The 22,968-nt window shown below is 36.9% G+C and overlaps 1 protein-coding gene across 5 annotated transcripts in view; it reads right to left on the reverse strand.

The window, feature by feature from the left end:
- The window catches only part of osbpl8 (oxysterol binding protein-like 8), a 62,592-nt gene that overhangs the window by 23,489 nt on the left and 16,135 nt on the right, over nucleotides 1-22,968 (reverse strand). For 3 of the 5 annotated variants that reach the window (XM_065273316.1, XM_065273317.1, XM_065273315.1), the window contains 3 exons: nucleotides 17,137-17,225; nucleotides 3,180-3,216; nucleotides 1,061-1,201 (listed from right to left, as the gene is read on the reverse strand). In XM_065273316.1, coding sequence (XP_065129388.1) covers nucleotides 1,061-1,201; nucleotides 3,180-3,216; nucleotides 17,137-17,181 — 223 coding nt within the window. In that variant the 5' untranslated portion in view covers nucleotides 17,182-17,225. The remainder of the gene's footprint in view (nucleotides 1-1,060; nucleotides 1,202-3,179; nucleotides 3,217-17,136; nucleotides 17,226-22,968) is intronic. The other 2 variants (XM_065273321.1, XM_065273320.1) reach the window with 2 other exon arrangements.

Genomic DNA, 22,968 nt, shown 5'->3' on the forward strand with positions numbered 1-22,968 from the left:
AAACTTCAGTCTTGTGATTAGGTTGAATCAAATAGGAGGTCTATTATTACAAACACAAATACGTCTGATTCATTTGAGAGCATGTAAGGTTGAATGAAATGTGAATAGGCTTTATAAAAGAAAACAAGCCCCTCCAAGCCTTATGATGGGGCAAATGCTGTTGCTATGGTGACCCGCAGGTTCACAGACTTTAAAAGGTTTTGACTGCTGCTGTTTTTTTTGCATTTATTGTGCACATTGTAAGATCATGAGTCTGTCACTCGTAAAAGAATGCATGTAACCCCAGCTTCATCATGTGCTTATTTGGATTAAAAAGCAGTTTTATAATCCTTCTCATTATTATAAAAGCTAAATCCTTGAACAACATTAAAAATAACTGCACTCAAGTAATATAAATCTGCTCTGTTGATATCACAGGTGACCACAGGTTTGAGAGAGGAACAATCGATATAACAAGATGTCTAATGTGAGGTAGGTGACATACTGTGAACTATGGTCTCAAATAATATGAGGATGAAGCATCAGTCTGGTACTCAAGATAAGTGTGTATGTTATTTTGAAAGATGAACAGATCATTAATAAATTGTGCACAACTCAACTGCAGATTACATAGCATAAATATGCAGTACATCACATACTATAAACCCTGAGCATCACACAGTATAATCTCGGAGCATCACATACATACATTAATCAGATCTGTTTAGACTGTAGGGACCTCTGGTGGTAAACATCAAAACTACAAATAAAAAATAAAAAGGGTAAAGGGCAACCTGAAATCATTCTGCCCATATTCATCATGTTCTTATGAATATAAATATCTCGGGTCATATTGCACAACATATAAAAATGCCACTATACCAAAGAAACATAAGAGCACAAATTATTTTGTAACGGAAAAACATTGCATAACCAAAAGTGATGTCTGTTCTGGTCTGGGATCAGATTTCTTAAACCTCCATGCAAATTTGCCATTTGCAGTGTTACAGTCACCACATTATCACAACATTTTTGGGAAAAATTCATGTGCCTGCAAACCATGTGACTGCTGTTTTCCTACCGTGACTGTAGCTGACACCCGGGCTGAGGGAGGGGCTTGAGAGCAGGTCTTTACTGGGTGTGTGCAGGCCCGCCTCCTTCCCACGCTGACTCATCCTTCCCGGGGTCAAAAGAGCTGCATCATCACTAGGCATCAGAGCAGCTATGGCAATATAAGATAGGAAAAAAGAGAATATTAAATCAATGAAGAACATCCACCACCAAGTTCACATGAACCACAAGATTAGGCTGTGCAGTGCGCCCTCTAGTGGCTAAACCATGCATAACAAACAACAAGAAGACAGTTCAGAGTATGATACTGCTTTATTTTCTTCACATAGGGTGAAATAACAAGAGTATGGCACCAAGTTTTAAATAATATCTTAAACCATTTCAATAAAACATTACAAGAAACAAGGTTCCTGCTCTTTTAAACAATCAATTTCCATCAGATTTCAGGTTTATTGAATAGACATTTTTACTCACAATTTCTATTCAATTATATCTTTCAAAGCTTTGTCTTTGTGTTTTTGCGCTGGAAACTCTGCATAAATTAACCTGATCTGTGTATGCATAAATGTTTTCAGATGAGAATAATAAATGCACAAATGAATATTCAAATGTCAACATTTGCACAAAACAATGCCTGGAAGATGTATGGGGCAAAACTAGTTTCTAGTAAATTTGTGTGTTTGTTTACAATTTGTCTAACATAATGTGATAAATCAAAGCAAGGAGATGTTAAACGGACAGATCTGAATCATTAATTAGAGAATCTTGCTTGAGATTCAATCTGAATATTTTACTCACACAACCACAGCAGATAAGCTAATAACTAATGAGACAATCAGCAAAGCAGACACGTTATTATTACAGAGAAACTACATCTCTGGTGTGAATGCTAATATCAGCAGAGCCAGTGTTACTTTACAAATCTGAAATGTGTTAATCACAGTCTTATACTACTGTATATATTTCCTTATTACATCTACACTTTTTCCTGTCTTTACATATGGGTATTTGTAGGTTTGCATAGCACACAAGCATAAAAGATTGTGTAGATAAATATGTTTCATTGTGTTAGCTTATGAAAGTGTTTGTCAGATATTAAAGCCATAATGAATGCTTTTATGCCGTCAGGCCAGAATCGATAAATGAGAAAAGAAAAACTAACAGCTGGTTATAGACAATGATGTAAAATTTTTGACAAGGATTATCTAGATTATAACTTGGGCCAAACGCAACCACTTCTCTGAATCTGATTTTATGGCTCTTTTTGACTTACAAGAGTAAAACATTTGTACTACATTCGCATTTCTAATCCGATGTTATGTCCAAGGTGACACACAGACAATAGGCTTGTTCGACTTCATGCGGCGCTGCAAGAACCGACAGCCAGATGACGTCAAAGTAACGTGAAAACAATTCTAGAAATCATACAAAGTGTAATTTGATGTCACTTTGATGTCATCCGCCTGTCAGTTCTAACGGTGCCGCATGAACAAGCCTGTTGTCTCAATGTAACAAAGTTGAGGGCATGTCACCTGTCACCTGGTCATGTCGTACTACTAATTTAATTGTTCATTGGTGTGTATGTGTGTGTACTGAACAAATGCATGCATTATATTGTATATACTGTGCAATATATACAGTATATGACCCAAAAAGATGATGTCATTATGAACACAGCCATATTCAAGCTTTTGATACCAAAGCACACCCTGACACATGGGGACAAAAGTAACAACCACACACCCCAGACAGACAGACACACCCCAGAAAATACAGATGGACAAACAGACAGAGACAGACAGACAGACAGACAGACAGACACACACACACACACACACACACAGAGACAGACACACAGCAGACAGAGAGACAGACAGGCAAACAGACACAAAGACACAGACGGACAGACAGACATACACACACCCCACACATACAGACACACACACACACACACACACACACACACACACACACACACACACACACACACACACACACACACACACACACACACACACACACACACCAGACACAGACAGAGAGACAGACAGACAGACAGACACGCACGGACACACCAGACAGACAGACAGACACACACACACACACACACGTAAATGTCAGCCTCTTACCTGGAGCAGCATGGTGTTCTCTGTTCTCTGCATGATGCTGTGCACACACAAACACACACACACACAAAATCACACAACACCACAGATAGACAGACAGAGACATCACACAACAGACAGACACAAACACACATCACAGACAGACAGACAGACAGACAGACATACACATCACAAACAGTCACACACACACACACACACACACACACAAACAGACACAAACACAAATGTCACAGACAGAGACACGAGCGCGTGTGCACACACACACACACACACACACACACACACACACACACAGACATCACATACAGAGGGTCCATCAGGCAGAGTTGATTTTAGTGTTGGTGGGACAGGTTGCCAGCAGACAGACAGACCGCATGAAGAGAAAACACAAGACAAACAGGGAAAAAAGAAATGCACCATTAGTTAACAACAACAGACACAATGACAGAAGCCACATAGGCAACTAAAAACCGACGAGAGCAAAAGAGTTAGATGATCCAAACACACAAACATAAGACAGCCCAGACAATGTGGATTAGCAAAGATTACAGTGACAGGGATGGCACTCTAACAAAGCCAAGACAATACAAAGCACTATAGTGATTGGCTGTGAGAGACTGTATCTGTGAATCTGATTGGTCTACAGATGTGTCAATCGCATGTTGAAACAAATACATTTTATTTAACCACTCTAACAACAGCTCGATCTAATAACACACATAAGGTTTGAAATCTTTCAGTGCTCCAGCCAACGTCTGTATATATATAATCCTACAAACATTTGTGTCTGGTCTCTATAAGATAAAAAATAAGTGGGATTTGTCAGGAAAAGCCTTTTATATTAGAAAACCCTGACTCAAAGGATATAAACTTTTAGCATTTAGCTTTCAAATAACATCACATTTGCTTGTTAAGTCTACAATAATGCACGCTAAGCATAAACACGAATGCAGTTTAATTACGTCAGTTTGTGTGAAGTTATGATAAATCTAATAAATAAATAATAACCTCTGTCAAAATGTAATAGTCCCGAAGATTGAAAAGGATTTGTGATGTTTGTGTACTTGTGATGGTATCAAAGCTGCGTTTAGCATTATTGGGATTAAATAAAAAAACTAAAACAAACATGTTCAACCCAATCAATCAAATAAGCCTCCTCCCCCTTTCAACAAATTGCATTCTGGGATAAAGTATACCCCCCCCCCAATTTTTTTATAACTGGGCAGTAATTGGGCATTTATTTATAGGGTGTCTGTCCACCATTTATCTCAACAGCAGTTAGTTAGTGTAAACCTTCCCTCTCCTGGTTAGCCTATCAGATTGTGTGGTTTATATAGTGTTATATAATTCCACTAAATGTCACTTTATTTCCTCTTATCCTCTGCTCCCAGCATCTGTGGTATTATTATTGTCCATATAGTTTCCTGTTAAACAACATTTTTTCCTGTTTCATGGTGGAAAATGTTTCAAAAAGTGTTCCTGGATTTAGATGGCATGAATTTACACCAATGTAAATAAATGCAAAATATGCTTAGGTCCACAGATGCGAGACCTACTACTAGTGTTGCAGGACATGACCCATAGTGAGAACATTTACTCATTTATTTATTTGTTCATTTTTACTCATTTATGACAAACCCCTGAAAACAGAAGCTTATTTACTCTAAGGACTGCTGGCAACAAATCAAAATTAAATACGGTGGGAGTTTCTGTTTACCGCGAACGACTCCCAGCCAATCGATTTACACGTCTGAGAAAGTGTGAATTGCAGTTTTTAATTAAAAATGAAACTTACATTATGTGCCATGTAACGCTATTGCTGCACTAACTGTCATTCAAGCAAATAGAAAAACAGGGCCTGTAGTTAAAAGCTTCTTAAATGGTAACTTAGTCTTAAGTGCTTAGAATTCATGAAATTTACTCCTACTTCAAACTTAATTATAAAAGCAAGTTATCAAATTTCTTCAAGCTGAGAATCACTCTTACTTTCTCTAAATTATTTAAGACAGCTGGAGAGGTCTCTCAAGTGGTTAGGAGGTGCCAGCAGAGGGTTGTGATAGCGATGATGAGACAAAGACGTGCGCAAATCCATGCACTCGAGAAGCGGCTGTCATTCATTCATAAAAAATACTTAATTAAAGTGTGTTTCAGCCACATGATATGCTTATTTTAGGTTACTAACAACCAAAGTTCATAAACTCTATCAAGGAATGCCAACATATCCGAACACAATCTTCCATCGCAAGGCACCATGGGAAAACAATGGTAAAACGAGTTAAATATTTCAAAGCAACTGCAAGTTAACAAAAAATAATAATGTAATAAAAAATATAATAATATTACAGTGAAATGCGGATTTAGGTTTTTTGTATGTAGCCTATTTGTATAATTTCTGCTATTATTATTACAAAAATGTTTAAAAAACAAAAACAAAATTACAGTTCATAATATAACAAATTTATTAACAAATATATGTAACATAAAACAAAATAAAACTGAATAAATGCAATTGGTTAACATGTTTATTATGCTTTGAATAAAAAAATAACTGCGTGCTGTCCAGGGGAAAGCCCTACATTCGCTTTATGAGCTCCAGTCAGTGATTGGTCCATGCCTGTGTTGTGGCACAGCAAAGTGTCATAAATCATCTCTACGACTTAGGGATGCTTAACAATTAATCGTGATTAATCGTTAGCAGAATAAAAGTTTTTATTTACATCATATATGTGTGTGAACTCTGTATAATAATTTTGTATAAATAAATGTACACACATGCATGTATATTTTAGAAATGTTTACATGTGTATATAAATTTGTATATTTATGTATAATTTATATTATATATAAATATACTTAATATATAAAAAAAATCTTAAAATTATACATGAATGTGTTCATATTTATATATATAATTTATTATACACAGTTTACACACATATGTGATGTAAACAAAAACTTTTATTCTGCTAACAATTAATCACGATTAATTGTTTAGCATCCCTATGCTTGATAACTAACTTTTAAGCGCAGCTTTGAGCCAAGCATGTTTTTTTTTAAGTCAATTCTTAGCAGTGTTATTTAAGTAATTCTCAGAAGCTTGATAAATACAGGCCTAGATGTTTACAGCAAATAAAGTAGGAATGTGTTTATATTGTGGATAAAATTTGAAGGAAAGAATTCATGAGGGGGCAGAACTGTTATCACAAGTAATGAAAAGACTTGGTTGCTTTTGGGGGGGGGGGGTATTTCCAAAACAGTGTATCTATAAATAGACCTGTGTTTCCTTCATTCTTAATTCTTGCCAAAACAGATATTTTTAAAACTGTAAATCATTGTGTGTATATATCAGGGTCTATCCATGCTTCGGTCTCTCAGCCAGGGCAAGGAAGATAGTTTTGAATCTTGTCGCTCTTTTTTTTTGTTTTTTTGGTCATGACTGCTTTTGACGCGCTAAATCTCCAAATTAAATATAAACACTGAATTGTAGCCAGGGTTTCCAAGGCAGGATCACCTTTCTTATTTTTTAGGTTTAGTTATCAACATTTTTTTTGTGTGATGTTCTGTAGATTGTGGCTTAACAACAGGGCTCCAGACTGCCCCCAAATGGTGGCATTTTGCCCCTAAAATTTGAGAGTGTGCCACTGAATTTTATATCCAGTCGCACATGTGCAACCAGTAAATTTGACCTTTCTTTCCAAAAGTGCACAATAAAATGTGACACTGAATTTGAAACAGCACATTGTACTTTCTGCATCTATCATTAAAGTATTTATTAGTAATACAGTGGAAATTAGTAGAAATGTGAATATTTGGTTAGCATGTTGATTTACGGTGTGTGCCCCTAAATTTTCTGGTTGCGCCCTTAAAATTTTCAGTTGGGGGCCACTGTGCTCCTAGTGAAAAAAGTTAGTCTGGAGCCCTGTACAATGTTATGAGGAATAATTAAACAAATGTTGCCTTACATTTTACCTTAAAACAGGGTCCGAAATTAACACCCGCCAAGCGCCAAATGCGGGTAGATTTTCTGTTTGGCGACTAAATTCAAAAGGCTATCCGCCACACTGGCGGGTGATTTTCATACCAAAATAGTAATGCAATATAATGTGTTTGCAGTAACTAATCTGGGGACGAGGTGAGCTAGCCACAGAACGTCTCTATGTGCCGAGTCTCAGAAACAACTCATTTGTCAAACAGAAAATGAAATGAATGTATAGGTGACAAAAAAAGGTGGTTTATTATTCTGGCCGGTAAAAATATTCTTGGCTGGTGGATTTTTTCCATCTACCAGTCCCCATGGCAGGTGAGCCAAAAAGTTAATTTCGGACCCTCCCTTCAAAATATAAATAAATGCATCATCAGTTTTGTCTTCGTTCATTAATTAAACAGAATTTATGCTAAATTTATTAATTTTTTATTAAATGTCATTAAACTGGTGCCCCCTGGCACCATCTCAGGACGCCCAGTTTAAGAACCACTGAACTAGATTATGTTCCTTTACGTTATGCACAGTAAATCAGTAAATTTATAGAAAACAGTAAATCATAAATAAAATGACTTTAGCTGGGATTTCAAATTCTGGGTCACATATTTACAATGTAAAATAAATTATCCGCGTGCCATCTTGCTCACGTGGTTAAACTGAATGCTAACCTTTGACTTGCCGTAGAGACAGCAAACCCAGAACAGGAGGAGCTATTCAGATGAGCCAAGAAGTTTGCATTTTAGTGTTACTAATATGCTGTGTTTATGTTATGTTAGCTCTCTACATTCATACGTCTCGAGACTAAGTTCAGTGGACCAGATGAAGGGTTATTGGCAACCTTTTTAGTCACTGTTCACGCTTTATGCTGTCTGCTTTTCTCATGAGCTTCAAGGTTTTGTTTACAGTAATTGCTTGTTTCAATAAAAAAGGCTCCAGACTTGTTTGCTTTACTTGGAAACTGACGGCAAACTGTGAAAAACATTGCATTGTTTCTTTTGTCGTGTTTTACCCAAGTCAATTTCTGTTTTAAGATGTTAAATAATTAAATTTTCGTTTGGCTTCGTAATTAGAGGGGACCTAATGTAACAACCAACACATGCAACAGTGTCCACAACAACCAGTAAGGTAGAAAAAACCTCATGACATTGCTGAGAAGTTAACATATTTTAGTGACCGAGGGTGAAGGTCTCTAGCATAGAAAAACCCACAAGCCCTCTCATGCGAAGAAAAGCACACAATGCGTGTGTTAATGTGAAACTGATGATGATAATAATAATTTAAAACTATAATGGGCAAACATGCAAACAATCAGCATGAAGGCCTGCTGTTGGCCATATGTCTGACTATCGCCCAACCCAACAGAACCTACTGTGTTTTAAGCAACAGTTAACCTTGAGTTTACAAGCTTTTCGAGTTAGGCAATGTTTCACATTAAATATATAACCCTGAAAGTGGTTTCAACACCATTTGTTTAATATTTAGCCCCAGCTGCCAACATTTGCTTAACCACCTTTCAAATTCACAGTCCTGTAATGACCCTAGGGGGAAAATAATGAGTGTTTGAAAAAATTTTGATGAGTCAAATCCTTCATGAATTGAATTCAGATTCAGTCACCAATGCAGAAGCTGCTGACAGCCAATATGTGATGGTATTAATGCACATAATCAGCCCTGTCATGAGTCTAATACTAAAAAAATTCAGTGTGGTCATGTTAAATGTATTGGCGCTAGGGATGCCACAATTCTCAATACATTATTGAACCGTTCGGTTCGACCCCCACGGTCCAATACGCGCAGGTGAATTGCGGTTTTTCGGTTTATCCATCCAAATCTGTCAGTTTTATATTCCCTGCACTTTTGTTAATGTGCGCATGTGCGTGATCTGCACGCTTATAAACGCCACAGCGAGTTGATATCCAGTCACTGTGCGCTAGCTGCGTTAAACTCTGCTTGAACTCTGCTTGCAATGCTGGTGTCAGATTTCATTCGCATGCACACACACCCAACAGAAGTACAACAACAAAAAGAAGCAGCACGACTGTCTTTTAAATCTGAGGTGTGGATTAATTATTTGCGCGTGTAGATTACATACAACATCAATGTAAAGATGCAAATTCGCGTCGGGCAATGCGAATGACGCAAATTGGGCTTGTTATTGATGCAAACGCGCGTTATTTGCCTCAAACACGTCTTCTGCGCAAGTTGAAAAAGTTTAACTCAAGAGGAGAATGCGCCTGATGCTAAAATAAATCCCACCAGTAATGTTGATTGAGGAACGCATTTTTGGTTTCTACACAGACAGCATGATGTTGAATTTAACAGTAGTGCAGTAAGGTATAGCCTTCATTTACAATGTAAAGTTTAATTTACTAAGTACTGGTATATAAATTGGCCAATTTATGTAATATAATGAATTCACATGTTCCCCAGTTTGAATAGGATATTATTTTTATATGTCTTTATTTAATTATATCTTATATTATTGTATCAGTACACTAGAAATATGTAAGATGATTTTTGCATTTACATAAAATAAAGAGAACTGCAATTAAAACCAGTATTTTTTTCTTCTTAACATCTCAATGTTCCTGTTACCTAAGCATAGAATAATTAAAAACACTTTAATAGGCCAAGGCATCAGAACCGAGACCGAACCGTAAACCGTGAACAAGAACCGAAATATGTATTGAACCGTGAACTAAGTGTATTGTTGCATCACAAATTGGCGCCAAAAAAAGTTAGTCATCATGTAGTTGCATTCTTGCTATTTGGATATATACATTTATGCATTTGGCAAATGTGTTTATCCAAAGCGACTTACACTGCATTTAAGGTATATATTTAATAAAAAGTATGTGTGTTCAATGGGAATTGAACCCTTCAGAAAATTGTTTTAGAATAATGAGCTATGACACTATTCATATTAACTAAACGTATCCTTTAAGAGAAATTATATATCACAGCCTGAAAAAGGATTGATGGATAAAGAGGTTACAGAGAGGTAAAGCGCGTGTATAGAGTATCAATCCATCAGTGGGATGCATTCAGCTCTACAGGGGATGAGATGAATTCGACTGGTGAAGGGGTATAAGATGGTTTGCTCCAGAGAAGGTATCTGTTTACATGTGGTCCTGCTTATTTAAAACACCCGTTGCAAACTATTTTTCCGCATCAAATGTTTTTTAAATCGTGTTCTTTTCGAGAGAAGAGCAATGTCATGGTCTAAACTGCTACTGCTGGGTTATGAAAATGTGAATGGAAAAACAAATTCATGCAGAAATGAGACCAGCTGATGGTTTGTTAGGATTTAGCAAGAACTTGTTTAATGATTGCACACGAGGGAGAGCTCAGGATATGAAAAATGCAGATGATGGTGACGTGTGAAAGAGAGAGCAAACACGACTTTAGGGCAGAGCGAAAGGAGCAGAAGTGATGTTTCTTCAACAAAGAAACTGCAATACAAACAAATACGTATGACTATGGAAAATAAACAAATGCAGTTTTGCATTTACCTCAGCTGGCGTGGGAATACTCAGCAGCTCAGTGTTTATAAAAACATTTATAAAGAAAAAAGATTTCTTTTCTAAAGAAAAATTTCAGCACAGAAGGCCAGCTCCCTAAAGCATAATGAAACATTCATGAAAAAGTTAGTGTCACTTGATCTTTTAACTTTCTGATGTTGTATTAACAGATGGTCTGTAGAACCGGGTTAACTGTGACATAATAAGACAGGGACTTTCCACAGCGAAGATGTCCTTATAATGACACAAACACATTGTAAATGGACGAAGGCCTGCTTTCTGAACAAAGTGATTATGCATCAGCCGACTGTCCGCTGGTAAATTACTTGCACAGATTAGCCAACAGCTGTTTCAGGTTTAGCGATGTCACAATACACTGACTCACATACACGCGCTTCCTTGCATGCAAACCTCTTTCTCAACTATATTCTGGTGTGTAAAGGTGCAAAATAACCAGCTTATCCAATTCATTTTTAAACTGTAAAAAATGATGCCAGGGTGCTGCGGCTGAATGCCAGGGCATTGGTAGTAAAAGGGTTGTGAACATCCCTCTAGTTCACTTCATGACTTTACGATATTCTTAGGCATGCTTTACATTACAAAATTAAAGCTCCCATAATCTAGAATACCTATAGAATAGTACTACATCCTTTATATCTCCAAAGATTCTTTAGTTTTATCAGATTTATAAAAGATAGATTGGCTCTAGCGATTCTTTCCGATAACGTACGAAAAAATTTGGAAAAAGGAGTCACAGGCTACGGGAGGAGCGAGCCATGCAACACTGTATACAAAACAACTTATGATTCACTACATGTTCGTGTCGTTTATATAATATCCACTGATTTCCAACATAACACAGAAGTCTTACTTACCGCATGCAACTTATGACCCGTTTGGGACTTTTCAACAAAATCCAGCCATCAAACACATACGTAAAACTCTGTGGCTACCCCAAATAAACAAACTATATCCATTGTTTCCATAAGGCTGGCTTATTTCTCCTTTCATCCAAAAAATAGATATAAAAAAATTGATGACTGACTTCTAGCATCCCCGCTGATTAGGGCTTTGCTAAAATATAGATAAATTTTTCCATGATAGTGTATCAATATTTCAGTCTCTACTATCGATATTTAAAAAAAAAAAAACATAAAATTCCCTCTGTGTGCATCAAACAACCTCCTCTTCCGCCGCTGAAGTTGTCGCTGTCCAGTTGTCTGTCATATACAGCCATTCAGCCAATGTCTCAGAAGTAAGCGGGAGTGAGAAAATGGCAGAAAAAAAAACACCTGCAGCTTTTCAAAGTTGACGTGTGGAAGCACTTCGGCTTTAAAAAAAAGTTAAAAAAAAGTTAGCTCTATTTTTTTGCATTTTTGATATAAAAAAGAAAAGAAAAGAAAAAAGTATTGCAATGTATCGCAACATGTAGCGTATTGTACAGTATCGCGACACACTGTAGCATGGGCCACGTATCGTGACATGTAGCGTATCATGAGGCCTTTGCCAATACCCAGCCCTACCGCTGATTGACGAGTGGGTGTGCTTTTCCGGGGGATGTGCCCATAAAAATAAATGATACGTTAATTATACGTCAGCTAGACCCGTATTCGAAAAAAACTTTCCGAAACTTGTACGAACCCTGTCGGAGTGCATTCGTCACTGAAATACTCCAACTGCTTTTTTGACACTTTGCCTATGTTTAGCATGAGGAAACAACTCTTAAACTGTGTTAATAAGTCAGAATGCATGAAATACCACTGACCCCCCCACTCCTAAATACTAGGGATGCAACATATTGGCTTATAATTGGCAGGGCTCAAAACTGCGACCATTTTATTTGCATATGCTCCTGAAATGTAATTGCTGCGACCTCTAAATATATGTGGGAGCGTTTGTGCGAATGCAAATGATTTGTTGTGGTGCGAACTGTTTTAATTTCTTTACATATACTGTGAAATAATAAGCTAACTTTTTTATAGAGACCAATGAGACTTTACACTGTGTCATGCTCATGCTCCTCAATTTTTGCTGGTGCTCCTAACTTTTAAATTGGGAGCGCCAGTGCTATCTGCCAAAAAGTTAATTTTGAGCCCTGATTGGTATCGGCTAATAAAAGCAATTGGACATCGTCTGATGAACAGGGCCGATTATATTCTGGCAATTAAAAGGGGCAGAAAAACGCACTTTGTACGCTCTGTACTTGTAAAACAAGGAACAAAAAGCAAAACTGTCGGTATCTATCATTAGACGTCATTCTAAGTAATTGGATACCGGTATCACCACAGAAATTTTATATTGGTTCATCCCTATTTAATACTTAGTCTTAGAAGTTTATTTAAATTCCCAATCATACGATAAGCAATAGTAATGATTCCTGACCTACAAACACACTAACACATCTATAATGTGGCCACCACCCCCACAGGTATAATAAGATCCTATACAACACACCACCTAACAGCACAAGAGACTCAATGCTCCCTCCCCACCCATCATTCATCGATCTGGATTTATAAGAAAGAAACAGAGAGAAATGGAGAAATATCCTACCGCTCGTGTGCTGCTGGTCAGTGTAGCAGAACTGTCTGTGACACTGAAAACACACACAGAGAGAGCGTGCAGGAAAGCACAGATCTTTCCTTTCACACTCACACAGTACTAGAATAACTCTCTCTCTCTCTCTCTCTCTCTCTCTCTCTCTCTCTCTCTCTCTCTCTCTCTTTAGATGATCTCTCTGTTTGCTCCTCTCTTTCTCACTGTGTTCTTATAGCTGGTCAACCGGTAAACTTTACTGAGACTGTGAGACACTCATGCTACAGTTCACTCAACCCAAAAACCACCTCATATTCATAATCTTCATATTTGAATTTACAGTGTTATCAAAAGTGCTATAAAAGTCAAGAACCACGTCAACATCTTGATATTAACCATCAACCCTTCCATGATCCATTCATCACTCATTTACCTTTCTGTAAACAAAAGATGGAAATAAACAATGCACAAAGCATAAAAAAGTGTTCAATGAATGTAGATATAAATACTTCAAATAAAAGCACTGCATTTCCTACATTAAATAAACAGATGCATACTCGAATGGCATACTGGTGAAACCAAACGCCGACATTTTAACACTGTAATGAGCCAAACCAAAGGCATCTAGAATGTATTTGTGAAATTCTGTGGTCCTTGAAATCTCTGAAACATGAGTTTGAATACTAACTTACAAACCAAATGCATATGAAACACTAATTGCTTAACATATACATGAGATGTTTAAGGGAGGTCACATTAAATGAAAGTACGTTCCTAAGCCAGATACAAAACTAAATCAAACATTTCCCATCACAACATTTGTATCCGTTTTAGCTCTCTGTACCATACTTAGTAGAGACATCCTGTTCATGGCCACATGGTAAACATCAGCTGTCAGATACTAATCTGTGTTGTCTACCCACCTCCAAATACAGGAAACAGTGTCAGAGGTTTCCTGTCAAAATAACTTTATATCTCTTTCCTCCAACCGTAAAATTATCTTCTTATAAGTACTGTACGTACATAAACACAGAGGAGTTGCTGGGGTCAATCTGATGCCAAATTCTACCATTACAGTTAAAGATTAAGACTCTCATCACTCTTCAAATGACTTTATCAGCTTGAACAGCCGTTCATCACTCTTCAAATGACTTTTTCCGCTTGAACAGCCACAACACGGATGGTTTTAAACATATTTACATTACAAATCTTTTTGTGAGGTTTAAGTGTTGAGTTATAACCTGATAACAGACATCTATGATGAATGGCACAGCGTTATGGCCTTTTCTTTATGGACAGAATTTCCCCCAAAGCAATATCATCATTGTTTACACAAATCAAAGGTACTACAAATATTATATGCAACTGAATAAGAAAAAAAAGTACTTCAGAAGTACCAAAAGAAATGTGGACCACTTCTCATGTGCGCTGATCTCTGAGCTCCACTAAATTATGGTGGTGCATCGTGGGACAGACTATGACGCATGAAGTCTCGACTCTCTGGTCAGGGTTTATGGATTTATAGAGCAAACTTCATAAACTACAGTATATGTACTGCGTATATTGTCACATTACTACACCTCCTCTGTCCCCATCTCTTCATTCGGATGACTCACACAGGAAGGGTGTGAGGTGAATTCATTCTCTGGGAGCAGTATTACCATCAGTCAATTTGTATTTCTAAACTGATTTAGGCATCATGGATGAGAAATTACAGTTTTAGAGAGTATGCTGAAGAAAAGTGTATGATAACTGCCCTCAGATTTCTTCACAGAATAAGGGCAAATTAAAATGGACCTCAACGACATAAAAAATGAAGCAATTTTCAGGACAGTTAAGAAGAAGTATACTGTAACATTATCTAATTTAAATTCATAACATGGATGTGAATTAAATGGCTGTTTTTGTTTAGATTTTTAGCTTAATGATACAAATATTACATATATAGATGTGTTGCAGATGTAGGGGGAGCCGTTGAGACATTTAGAAGGCAAATAACCCAATGCAGATGCTTCTTTGAATAAAGGGTGTACAGTGATACAATGACATGCCAACCAACCACAGCTAACTATAGGCCAAAGAGAGTCTGGCATACAGCGACATCTTTCAACAACTCTGAAGAGCCACAGATTTTATATCACTGTAACTACTAACCTTTTAAAAAAAGCTTTATTTTTTTCTGACGTATAGGTGAAGAAATTGGAACTGATAGAGAATAGATCCGGCAAAAATAAAGCATGATTTTCTGAAATAAAACAAACACAAACACCCACCCATAGCTTTTTCTGTAAACGCCTTTATTGAAGGTAAACACTTGTCAATGCCTAACAAGTCTGCCTCAACAGCTCGATATCTGAATCTAAATAAAGAGAGAGGGTGTTTGTTTGTTTGTTTGTTTGTTTGTTTGTGTGCTGAATAACACCTGAGGTTTTGCTCCCAGACTGTGTGTATATGTGAATGAGATGACTCACTTCACTGAAAAATGTACACTAGGAAACGATCAACGCAAACGTTTGATATATAAATGATATAATAAAATGTTTAGAAAAGGGTGACGGTCGTATTTTATCCCAACTTGAAAAGATAATATATATATATATATATATATATATATATATATATATATATATATATATATGTGTATGTATGTATGTATGTATGTATGTATGTATGTATATATATATATATATATATATATATATATATATATATATATATATATATATATATATATATATATATATATATATATATATATATATATATATATATATATATATATATATATATACATACACTCTAAAAAACAAACGGTGCTATATAGCACCAAAACAATTGCTTTGGATCGTAACGATAGAAGAACCATTTTTAGTGCCATATAGCACCGGTGAAGAACCAGTGAAGCACCAGTGAAGCACCTGTGTAGAACCATATAGTGCTATGTAGAACCATATGTGGTGCTATATGGCCCCTATATGGTTCTACACTGGTGCTTCACTGGTGCTTCACTGGTGCTTCACTGGTGCTTCACTGGTTCTTCACCGGTGCTATATGGCACTAAATGGTTCTTCTATCGTTACGATCCAAAGCAATTGTTTTGGTGCTATATAGCACCGTTTGTTTTTTTAGAGTGTATACACATACATGTTTTGTCGCATTTTGGCAGGACTTCCATTGCTAGAGCGGCCATATGGCCAGTGCCATCTCCCCCATTCAAAGGAATAGCAGTGATGCATGTTGGGATAAATATTTTATATTTTTTATATCTTAAAAATATCTAAATTAACATTACTGTAGTGCATCCAAGCATTTCACCTTTGCATAATTTTTTTTCTATTTTAAAGGGGACTTTTCACAAGACTTTTTTGAGATGTCATTTTTGAAGTATTTGGTGTCCCCAGAGAGTGTATGTGAAGTTCTAGCTCAAAATACCATATAGATAAATTATTATAACATATAAAATGCCCACTTTGTAGGTGTGAGTAAAAATATGCTGTTTCACTGTAAATGCAAATGAGCTGATCTCTGCACTAAATGGCAGCGCTGTGGTTAGATAGTGCAGATTAAGGGGCACTATTATCCTATTCTGACATCACAAGGGGAGCCAAATTTCAATGACCTTTTTTCACATGCTTGCAGAGAATGGTTTACCAGAACTAAGTTACTGGGTTGGTCTTTTTCACATTTTCTAGGTTAAAAGAAGCACTAGAGAGCCAATTATAGCACTTAAACATCAAAAAAGTCAGATTTTCATGTATGTCCCCCCATTATTCTTTAAGTAGAATAACTTGCAGTATAAAAATACTACCATTCACATAACTATAATGAGTCATGTAAAGCTTAATTGTCTTAAAAAGCAGATGTCATTTTTGTCAAATGTAACTCATTTTTCTCTTTGATTTTGGTGTTTGTTTGCACTCACCAGAGCTCTCTCAGGATCACCCTGAGACTCGGCACAAGGCTCCATGTTCGTAGAGACCGCCGGTCAATGCTGTCCAGAGCTCCGCATGTCTGTGGAGATACAAACACATTTACAATCAGTGTTAACATACAATAAACTTACAGGTCTGTTTAAAATTATATTTACTTTTTCTACTGAATCACTATTAAAAAGGCAGAAAAACATAGGCAGGAAATGTTTAATCATTCATTACTGGGATAGTCAACTATTTGTAGCACATGACCCCCCCCCCCCCCCAAAAAAAAAAAAACAAAACACAATAATAGGCACAAAAATACAATCTGTACAGATTACTTTTCAGACATTCACCACATACAAAGTGGAAAAAACGAGTCTGCTTGAGGACATCTACTTTCTTCTCTACTAAGTGCCTCAAACAAGTTATGCAAGGCCGACCATACTGATCATACCAAAGATGCTGGAGATGTCAGCACGCTCCTGCAAATATTGTGCCATATATCTCTGACAGTGGCTATGTTACATGCACAACATTTTTTCAATCCTACCGAAATCAATACGATTGAAGGTTACGACATAATGTTTACATGCACCCATTGCAATCTGATTTAAATGTTCGTTTACATGTACATTTTATATAATCCAAACCGAATGTCTGCGCAAGCGCACAGCCAGGGTTGTCAGCTTCGTGTATCAAAACCATCCAAATGGATATTTAAAACTAGCCCAAAAGAATCCCAATGACTGTCCACAGCCCAAATATCAATAACTAATCAACTAAATCATTAAATCTTTAACCCACAGAAAAAAACAACTGGTGGAGACAGTTTAAACAGTAGCCCAAAACTAAACTTAAAAAGCAGATGACTTGGCAACGCCACCCAGCGCACTGGATAAATTTGGATAAATGTACAAAACTGAGTTGGATAAAGTTGTTCTTATAAAGTTTTCAGATATAGGCAATCAAAACACATTTTTCAAAAGGCATGACGCCATTTTTATTGCTTTATGTAGCCTAATGTCATGAAAATACACATGAACGCTGCAGAGTGTCAGTGTACAGCACTTGACCCCCTTGCTATTGCATGTTTCTGTGACAGGAATTATACAATGAGACGTAAATATGAGCTAAATACAAGACGTGAACTTGAGCACAATTGTTCTGCAAAAGGTATTTTTGCATCCGACTGAGAAAATACTATGATTCACACCCTTATAAAACGTACTCAATACGATCCAAATTTGCATCCGATTGACCTCAATCGTATTGATTAATGTGTTTACATGAAGGCTTTTCAATACGATTGAGCCAGCAATACGATTACAAACCGATTATTTGGTTGCATGTAAACGTACCTAGTAAGTGTTCTGCAAGTGTACCTTAAAGGCTCTCTAAGTGAATTCACACGTTTTAGGCCATAAAAATTTTTTGGGTACATACAGCAAACATCTCCTCTCTATGTGCTAGCTGCCTGTCCCCTGAACACCCTTAAAAAAACACAGTCTCTGTAGACAGCACAGGCTCCACAAATGGCAACAAAAACAAAGTGGCGCAGCCTACAACCACGAAACATAACAAACATGTTCCAGCCAAAAAACAACAAGAAGGATTTTGGGGTGGGGTTTGGGGGGGTTAGTGCGTGTGAGGAAGCACGGAAGGGAGAGGGAGGGGCAAGGGGGAGAGTGAGAGAGAGGGAGGAGTTAGCTACGCTCCCTTTGTTTGACAACAGTTTGAACGTCAACAAGAAGTGACGTCACACAGATTCGCTTAGAGGCCCTTTAAGAACAAACTATACATCCATCATGCCATAAAATATACATATTATTTGTAATTCACATGCGCCATAAATGCAAAGCAAGTTTCCTCTATTCCATCACATATTTAAATGCAAGTGTACAAAACTGCCGCAGACAATTACCAACACATTTGTCATTCAGGATAATATCTGTGCCGTTTTGACACACACGCATTCATTTGGAGCTCGAAGATTAACATCAGCTTCAGATAATTCATTTCTGTGCTCAATTTTTGTCTCCATCAAGCAGCCCACATTCAGCGAGTATAAATAAACGCCATAAGAGTCCTCAGATGCCACACAAACCTTGATTTATTGCATCACCCGATGAATGCTCAGACCAAATGCTCACTGAAGGAAACTTCTGATCTAAAATTAACCAAGTAGGTCATGAAGTGGAAAGAAAACAGAGAAAGTAAAGATGGTCCAGGAGACTTTACAAGCTGTGAAATAGCAGTGTATAACAGCGTGGCGTGACATGGGCTCGATTTACTGCCCTAATCTCTTCTTGCCCTTTTAATGAGTATACGCACAACCGGCGCAACGTCATAGACCGTGGTTCACGCCCACTTTTGGGGGAATTACTCAACATGTTTAATATGAATGATTTCTTCAGTTATTTACGCCTGCCAGGTGTGTACTACGAACGTTGCTTTGATCCGCTATTTTGTATGGAAGTCAATGGGAAGTCTAGTTTGTTTCCCCCCAAAAAGGGGCGGTGACGAAATTTACAGTCAAGTTCCCGGATGTGCCGGTAGTCCGTATACAGTGTTTTACCTATACTGTATTTTTAATTGCAAGCTGTTACTAATGCTAATACTTAGGGTTCAAAGAATTAAGTAAGACCCATCATCACTGTTTCTGCTGCAGACATGAAGTAAAGCTCGTATTATCTGGCTTGTTAAAGACAAGTGTACAACTACTTATCAGCACACTTGTGGGCTTCCAGTATCTCAATGCAGACCAGAGAGTGAAACGGTTGTGGTGTCACAGCTGGCTGACTAGTCAACACAGCATGTGTGTGACTTCTAGAGAGACTCTGTCAGTAAAACACACCCAGACACAAAACATTTAATTATGTTTCTAGTCAAATATGGTCAATAAAGCCAAAGGTTCCTGAATGTAAATAAGAACTGCCTGGAAAAGATCCTTATCTTACAGTTAATGCTGTAGATTCTACATACAGTTATGTAAATACATTTATACTAAGAATTATAATTCAGTCATTTTTATTTGGAGTTTTTTCTCTTTAAAGCATGCCTGTTTCCTGCCTTAATTCATGCTAATAGCATGTTCTTGATTGGTGTGGCATCATAATGTTTGGTGTGGCATGTACGCTCATTTCTTAACTGCTCGTATTGCTGTAAAAAGAAACATATATATTTATGTAAATGGAAAGTTTTTATGGGTAGTTGATAGGGATGTGACGATAATTTGCGATACACACTAATAATACCTAGAAACTATATCAATTCTGAGTCACAGAGGCCATACTATTCACAGCTCTTTCATGTACTACGGCTTTTTGATCAGTAAGAAGTCCTTACCAATCTAAAATCATTTAGTCTTTTATAAAATGCATTTGAAAAAGCAACACTTGTTAAACATAATCTTACATATTCTTTATTATCATGAAAATATGTAAAAAGCTTTGAAGAAATATAAATTTGCTAATATAAAAATAAATATAATATAAATATGCTGATATATTTCCTGGAGCTGCCTGTGTAATGGTACTTCTTCTGCAGCGCATATTGAGTTTTTGCACGAGAGCATTTGGATGTAACGCCATTTTACCATAAGTAATATGCTGCGTCCGAAACCGCCTACTACATACTATATAGTACGCGAAAAGCAGTAGGCGAGGCGAGTAGTATGTCCGAATACATAGTATTCGAAAAACAGTATGCGAAAAGTTCCCGGATGACCTACTACTTCCGGTTAGATTTTGCAGTGTGCATACGATGGACGCTTCACTATCCCATGATGCCCCGGACGAGGAGTTATCCAAAGAAGAAGAAGAGGCACGCGGCTGTTTTCGCGCTGAAATGACATGACGTGATGACGACGTATGTCACGTGATGTAGCAACATGGCGGATGTAGTACGTCCGAATCTCATTCATACTACCAGGATTCATACTATACAGTACCTACCGTTTTAACGCCAAGTAAGTAGGTACTTCATCTAATTCAGTACCTACTATACAGTATGCGGTTTCGGACGCAGCCATAGGCTTTATGCCCAGCTGCACTACTTCCTGAACTTCAGCCAGCTCCTTGTTTCCTGTCTGCCTTTATTGGACAAACTGATTAATCCAGGTGTGTCTGATTATTGTTGTTGTGACTACTGAGGTCAGGCACACCTGGATTGATCAGTTTGTTTGTGAGTACTGAGGTCAGGCACACCTGGATTAATTAGTTTGTCCAATAATGACAGACAGGAAACAAGAAGCTGGCTGAAGTTCAGGAAGTAGTGCAGCTGGGCATAACATAAAGCCTATTGAGAAGCATAGCAAGCACAACTGCAGGATGGATCGTTACCCCCGTAATAGTTGAGGTATGTAACTGCGAGTGAAAAGTTGGTCACAAAAAACATATATATTTTTATAGACTGAAAAGCAAATTTTTGTATGCCATTTTTATGTATTTTTACATTTTAATGTCAATACATGTTATTTTGTGACAAAAAAAGGATGGTTTTCCTTTTACAGTATACACAATAAACCAGTAATGCTCATTAAAGTAGAAAACATTTTTTTTACTTAAAAAACAGCATTTTATTACTCTATATGCAATTACAGTACTGTAAATATAAAATTACAGTAGGGGTGCGCAAGGCACAAACAAACGCAGGGTTAGTTGTAACACGGAGCGTTTACATTGTTGCACAGGTTTGAAGTATTTGTTTTTCCGGTATTGTTTTCATGCTGCCAAAAGATGATCTCCCACAAATTAATGTAAAGTTTTAATGTTTTTCCATAGAGTTATTGATGAAAGAGTGTTTTGGTGGCTTGTAAGTAAATTTTTTTATCATATGTTTTTTTTTGGTTTCTGAGTTGGGTGTGCAAGATAACACAACCAATGTTATGTCATCCTAATCAGTGTCTTGTTGACTAAAACATAGCATCATTTTGAAATATGTCTGCAGCTCTTAGCAACTTTTTTGGTAAGCTTGAAAAAAATTTCACACAGCGGGGTTGTTACAACTAGCTGTTTTACAACTAAACCCTCAGCACTAACCATATGAAAACAACTAACGTTAGCATAATTCTTGCCGTTGCTTTAAATAGGCTACACACTAATGATTTCTGCCTACCAACAAAATAAATGTGCCTGTCTTTTTCAAAATTGTGTGTCAAAATTTGTATATCTTTAATATTGATTCAATAAGGTCATGTCAAAGATTAAATAATAATGATAATGAAATGAATGGCTAAAATCAGACTTTGATTTTCATTATCTCAGAAATTGATTTTTAGACTTTAGTATTTAGACAAAATAGTATTGAAATATTTGACTGCAAACTTAATTTTTAGCAAGTTTTACAACTAACCCCCTGCTTGTTACAATTAACCCAGACCTATGGGGTAAATTGTAGCGTTTGCACTTCTGTCATGTTAGGTGTAATTGTCCAAGAATGGTAAGTAATAGAAACAAACTTCAAATGGTCATTTGTATCAGAGATGTGTGTCGCTTGTGTAAAATAATTACTCAAACTCAAATATTATTTAACGATTGAGCCAAAACAAAAATGTGTTAGGTTGTGCCCCGCTCTGCCCTATAGACTTTTACTGTGATTAATTTTACATTAAGTTTACTGTAAAGTAGACAACATTTTACTTTCCAATTGCTTCCAGCAAGTTGCTCTAGATTTCACAGTATTCTTTTTACACTGTACACACAATACACAGTCAACAGTTCAAGGCCCATTATTAAGGAACTTCAATACATCCAGTGAAACAGAAAGCAGGTGCGGATGAGAGGCTGTGGTTTAATTTTAGGTGTTTATGGTGTTACTTCTTTAGAAACTGTTCTATA

Source organism: Paramisgurnus dabryanus, chromosome 1 (assembly GCF_030506205.2).
Source record: "Paramisgurnus dabryanus chromosome 1, PD_genome_1.1, whole genome shotgun sequence".
In the NCBI taxonomy this organism is placed as follows: domain Eukaryota; kingdom Metazoa; phylum Chordata; class Actinopteri; order Cypriniformes; family Cobitidae; genus Paramisgurnus; species Paramisgurnus dabryanus.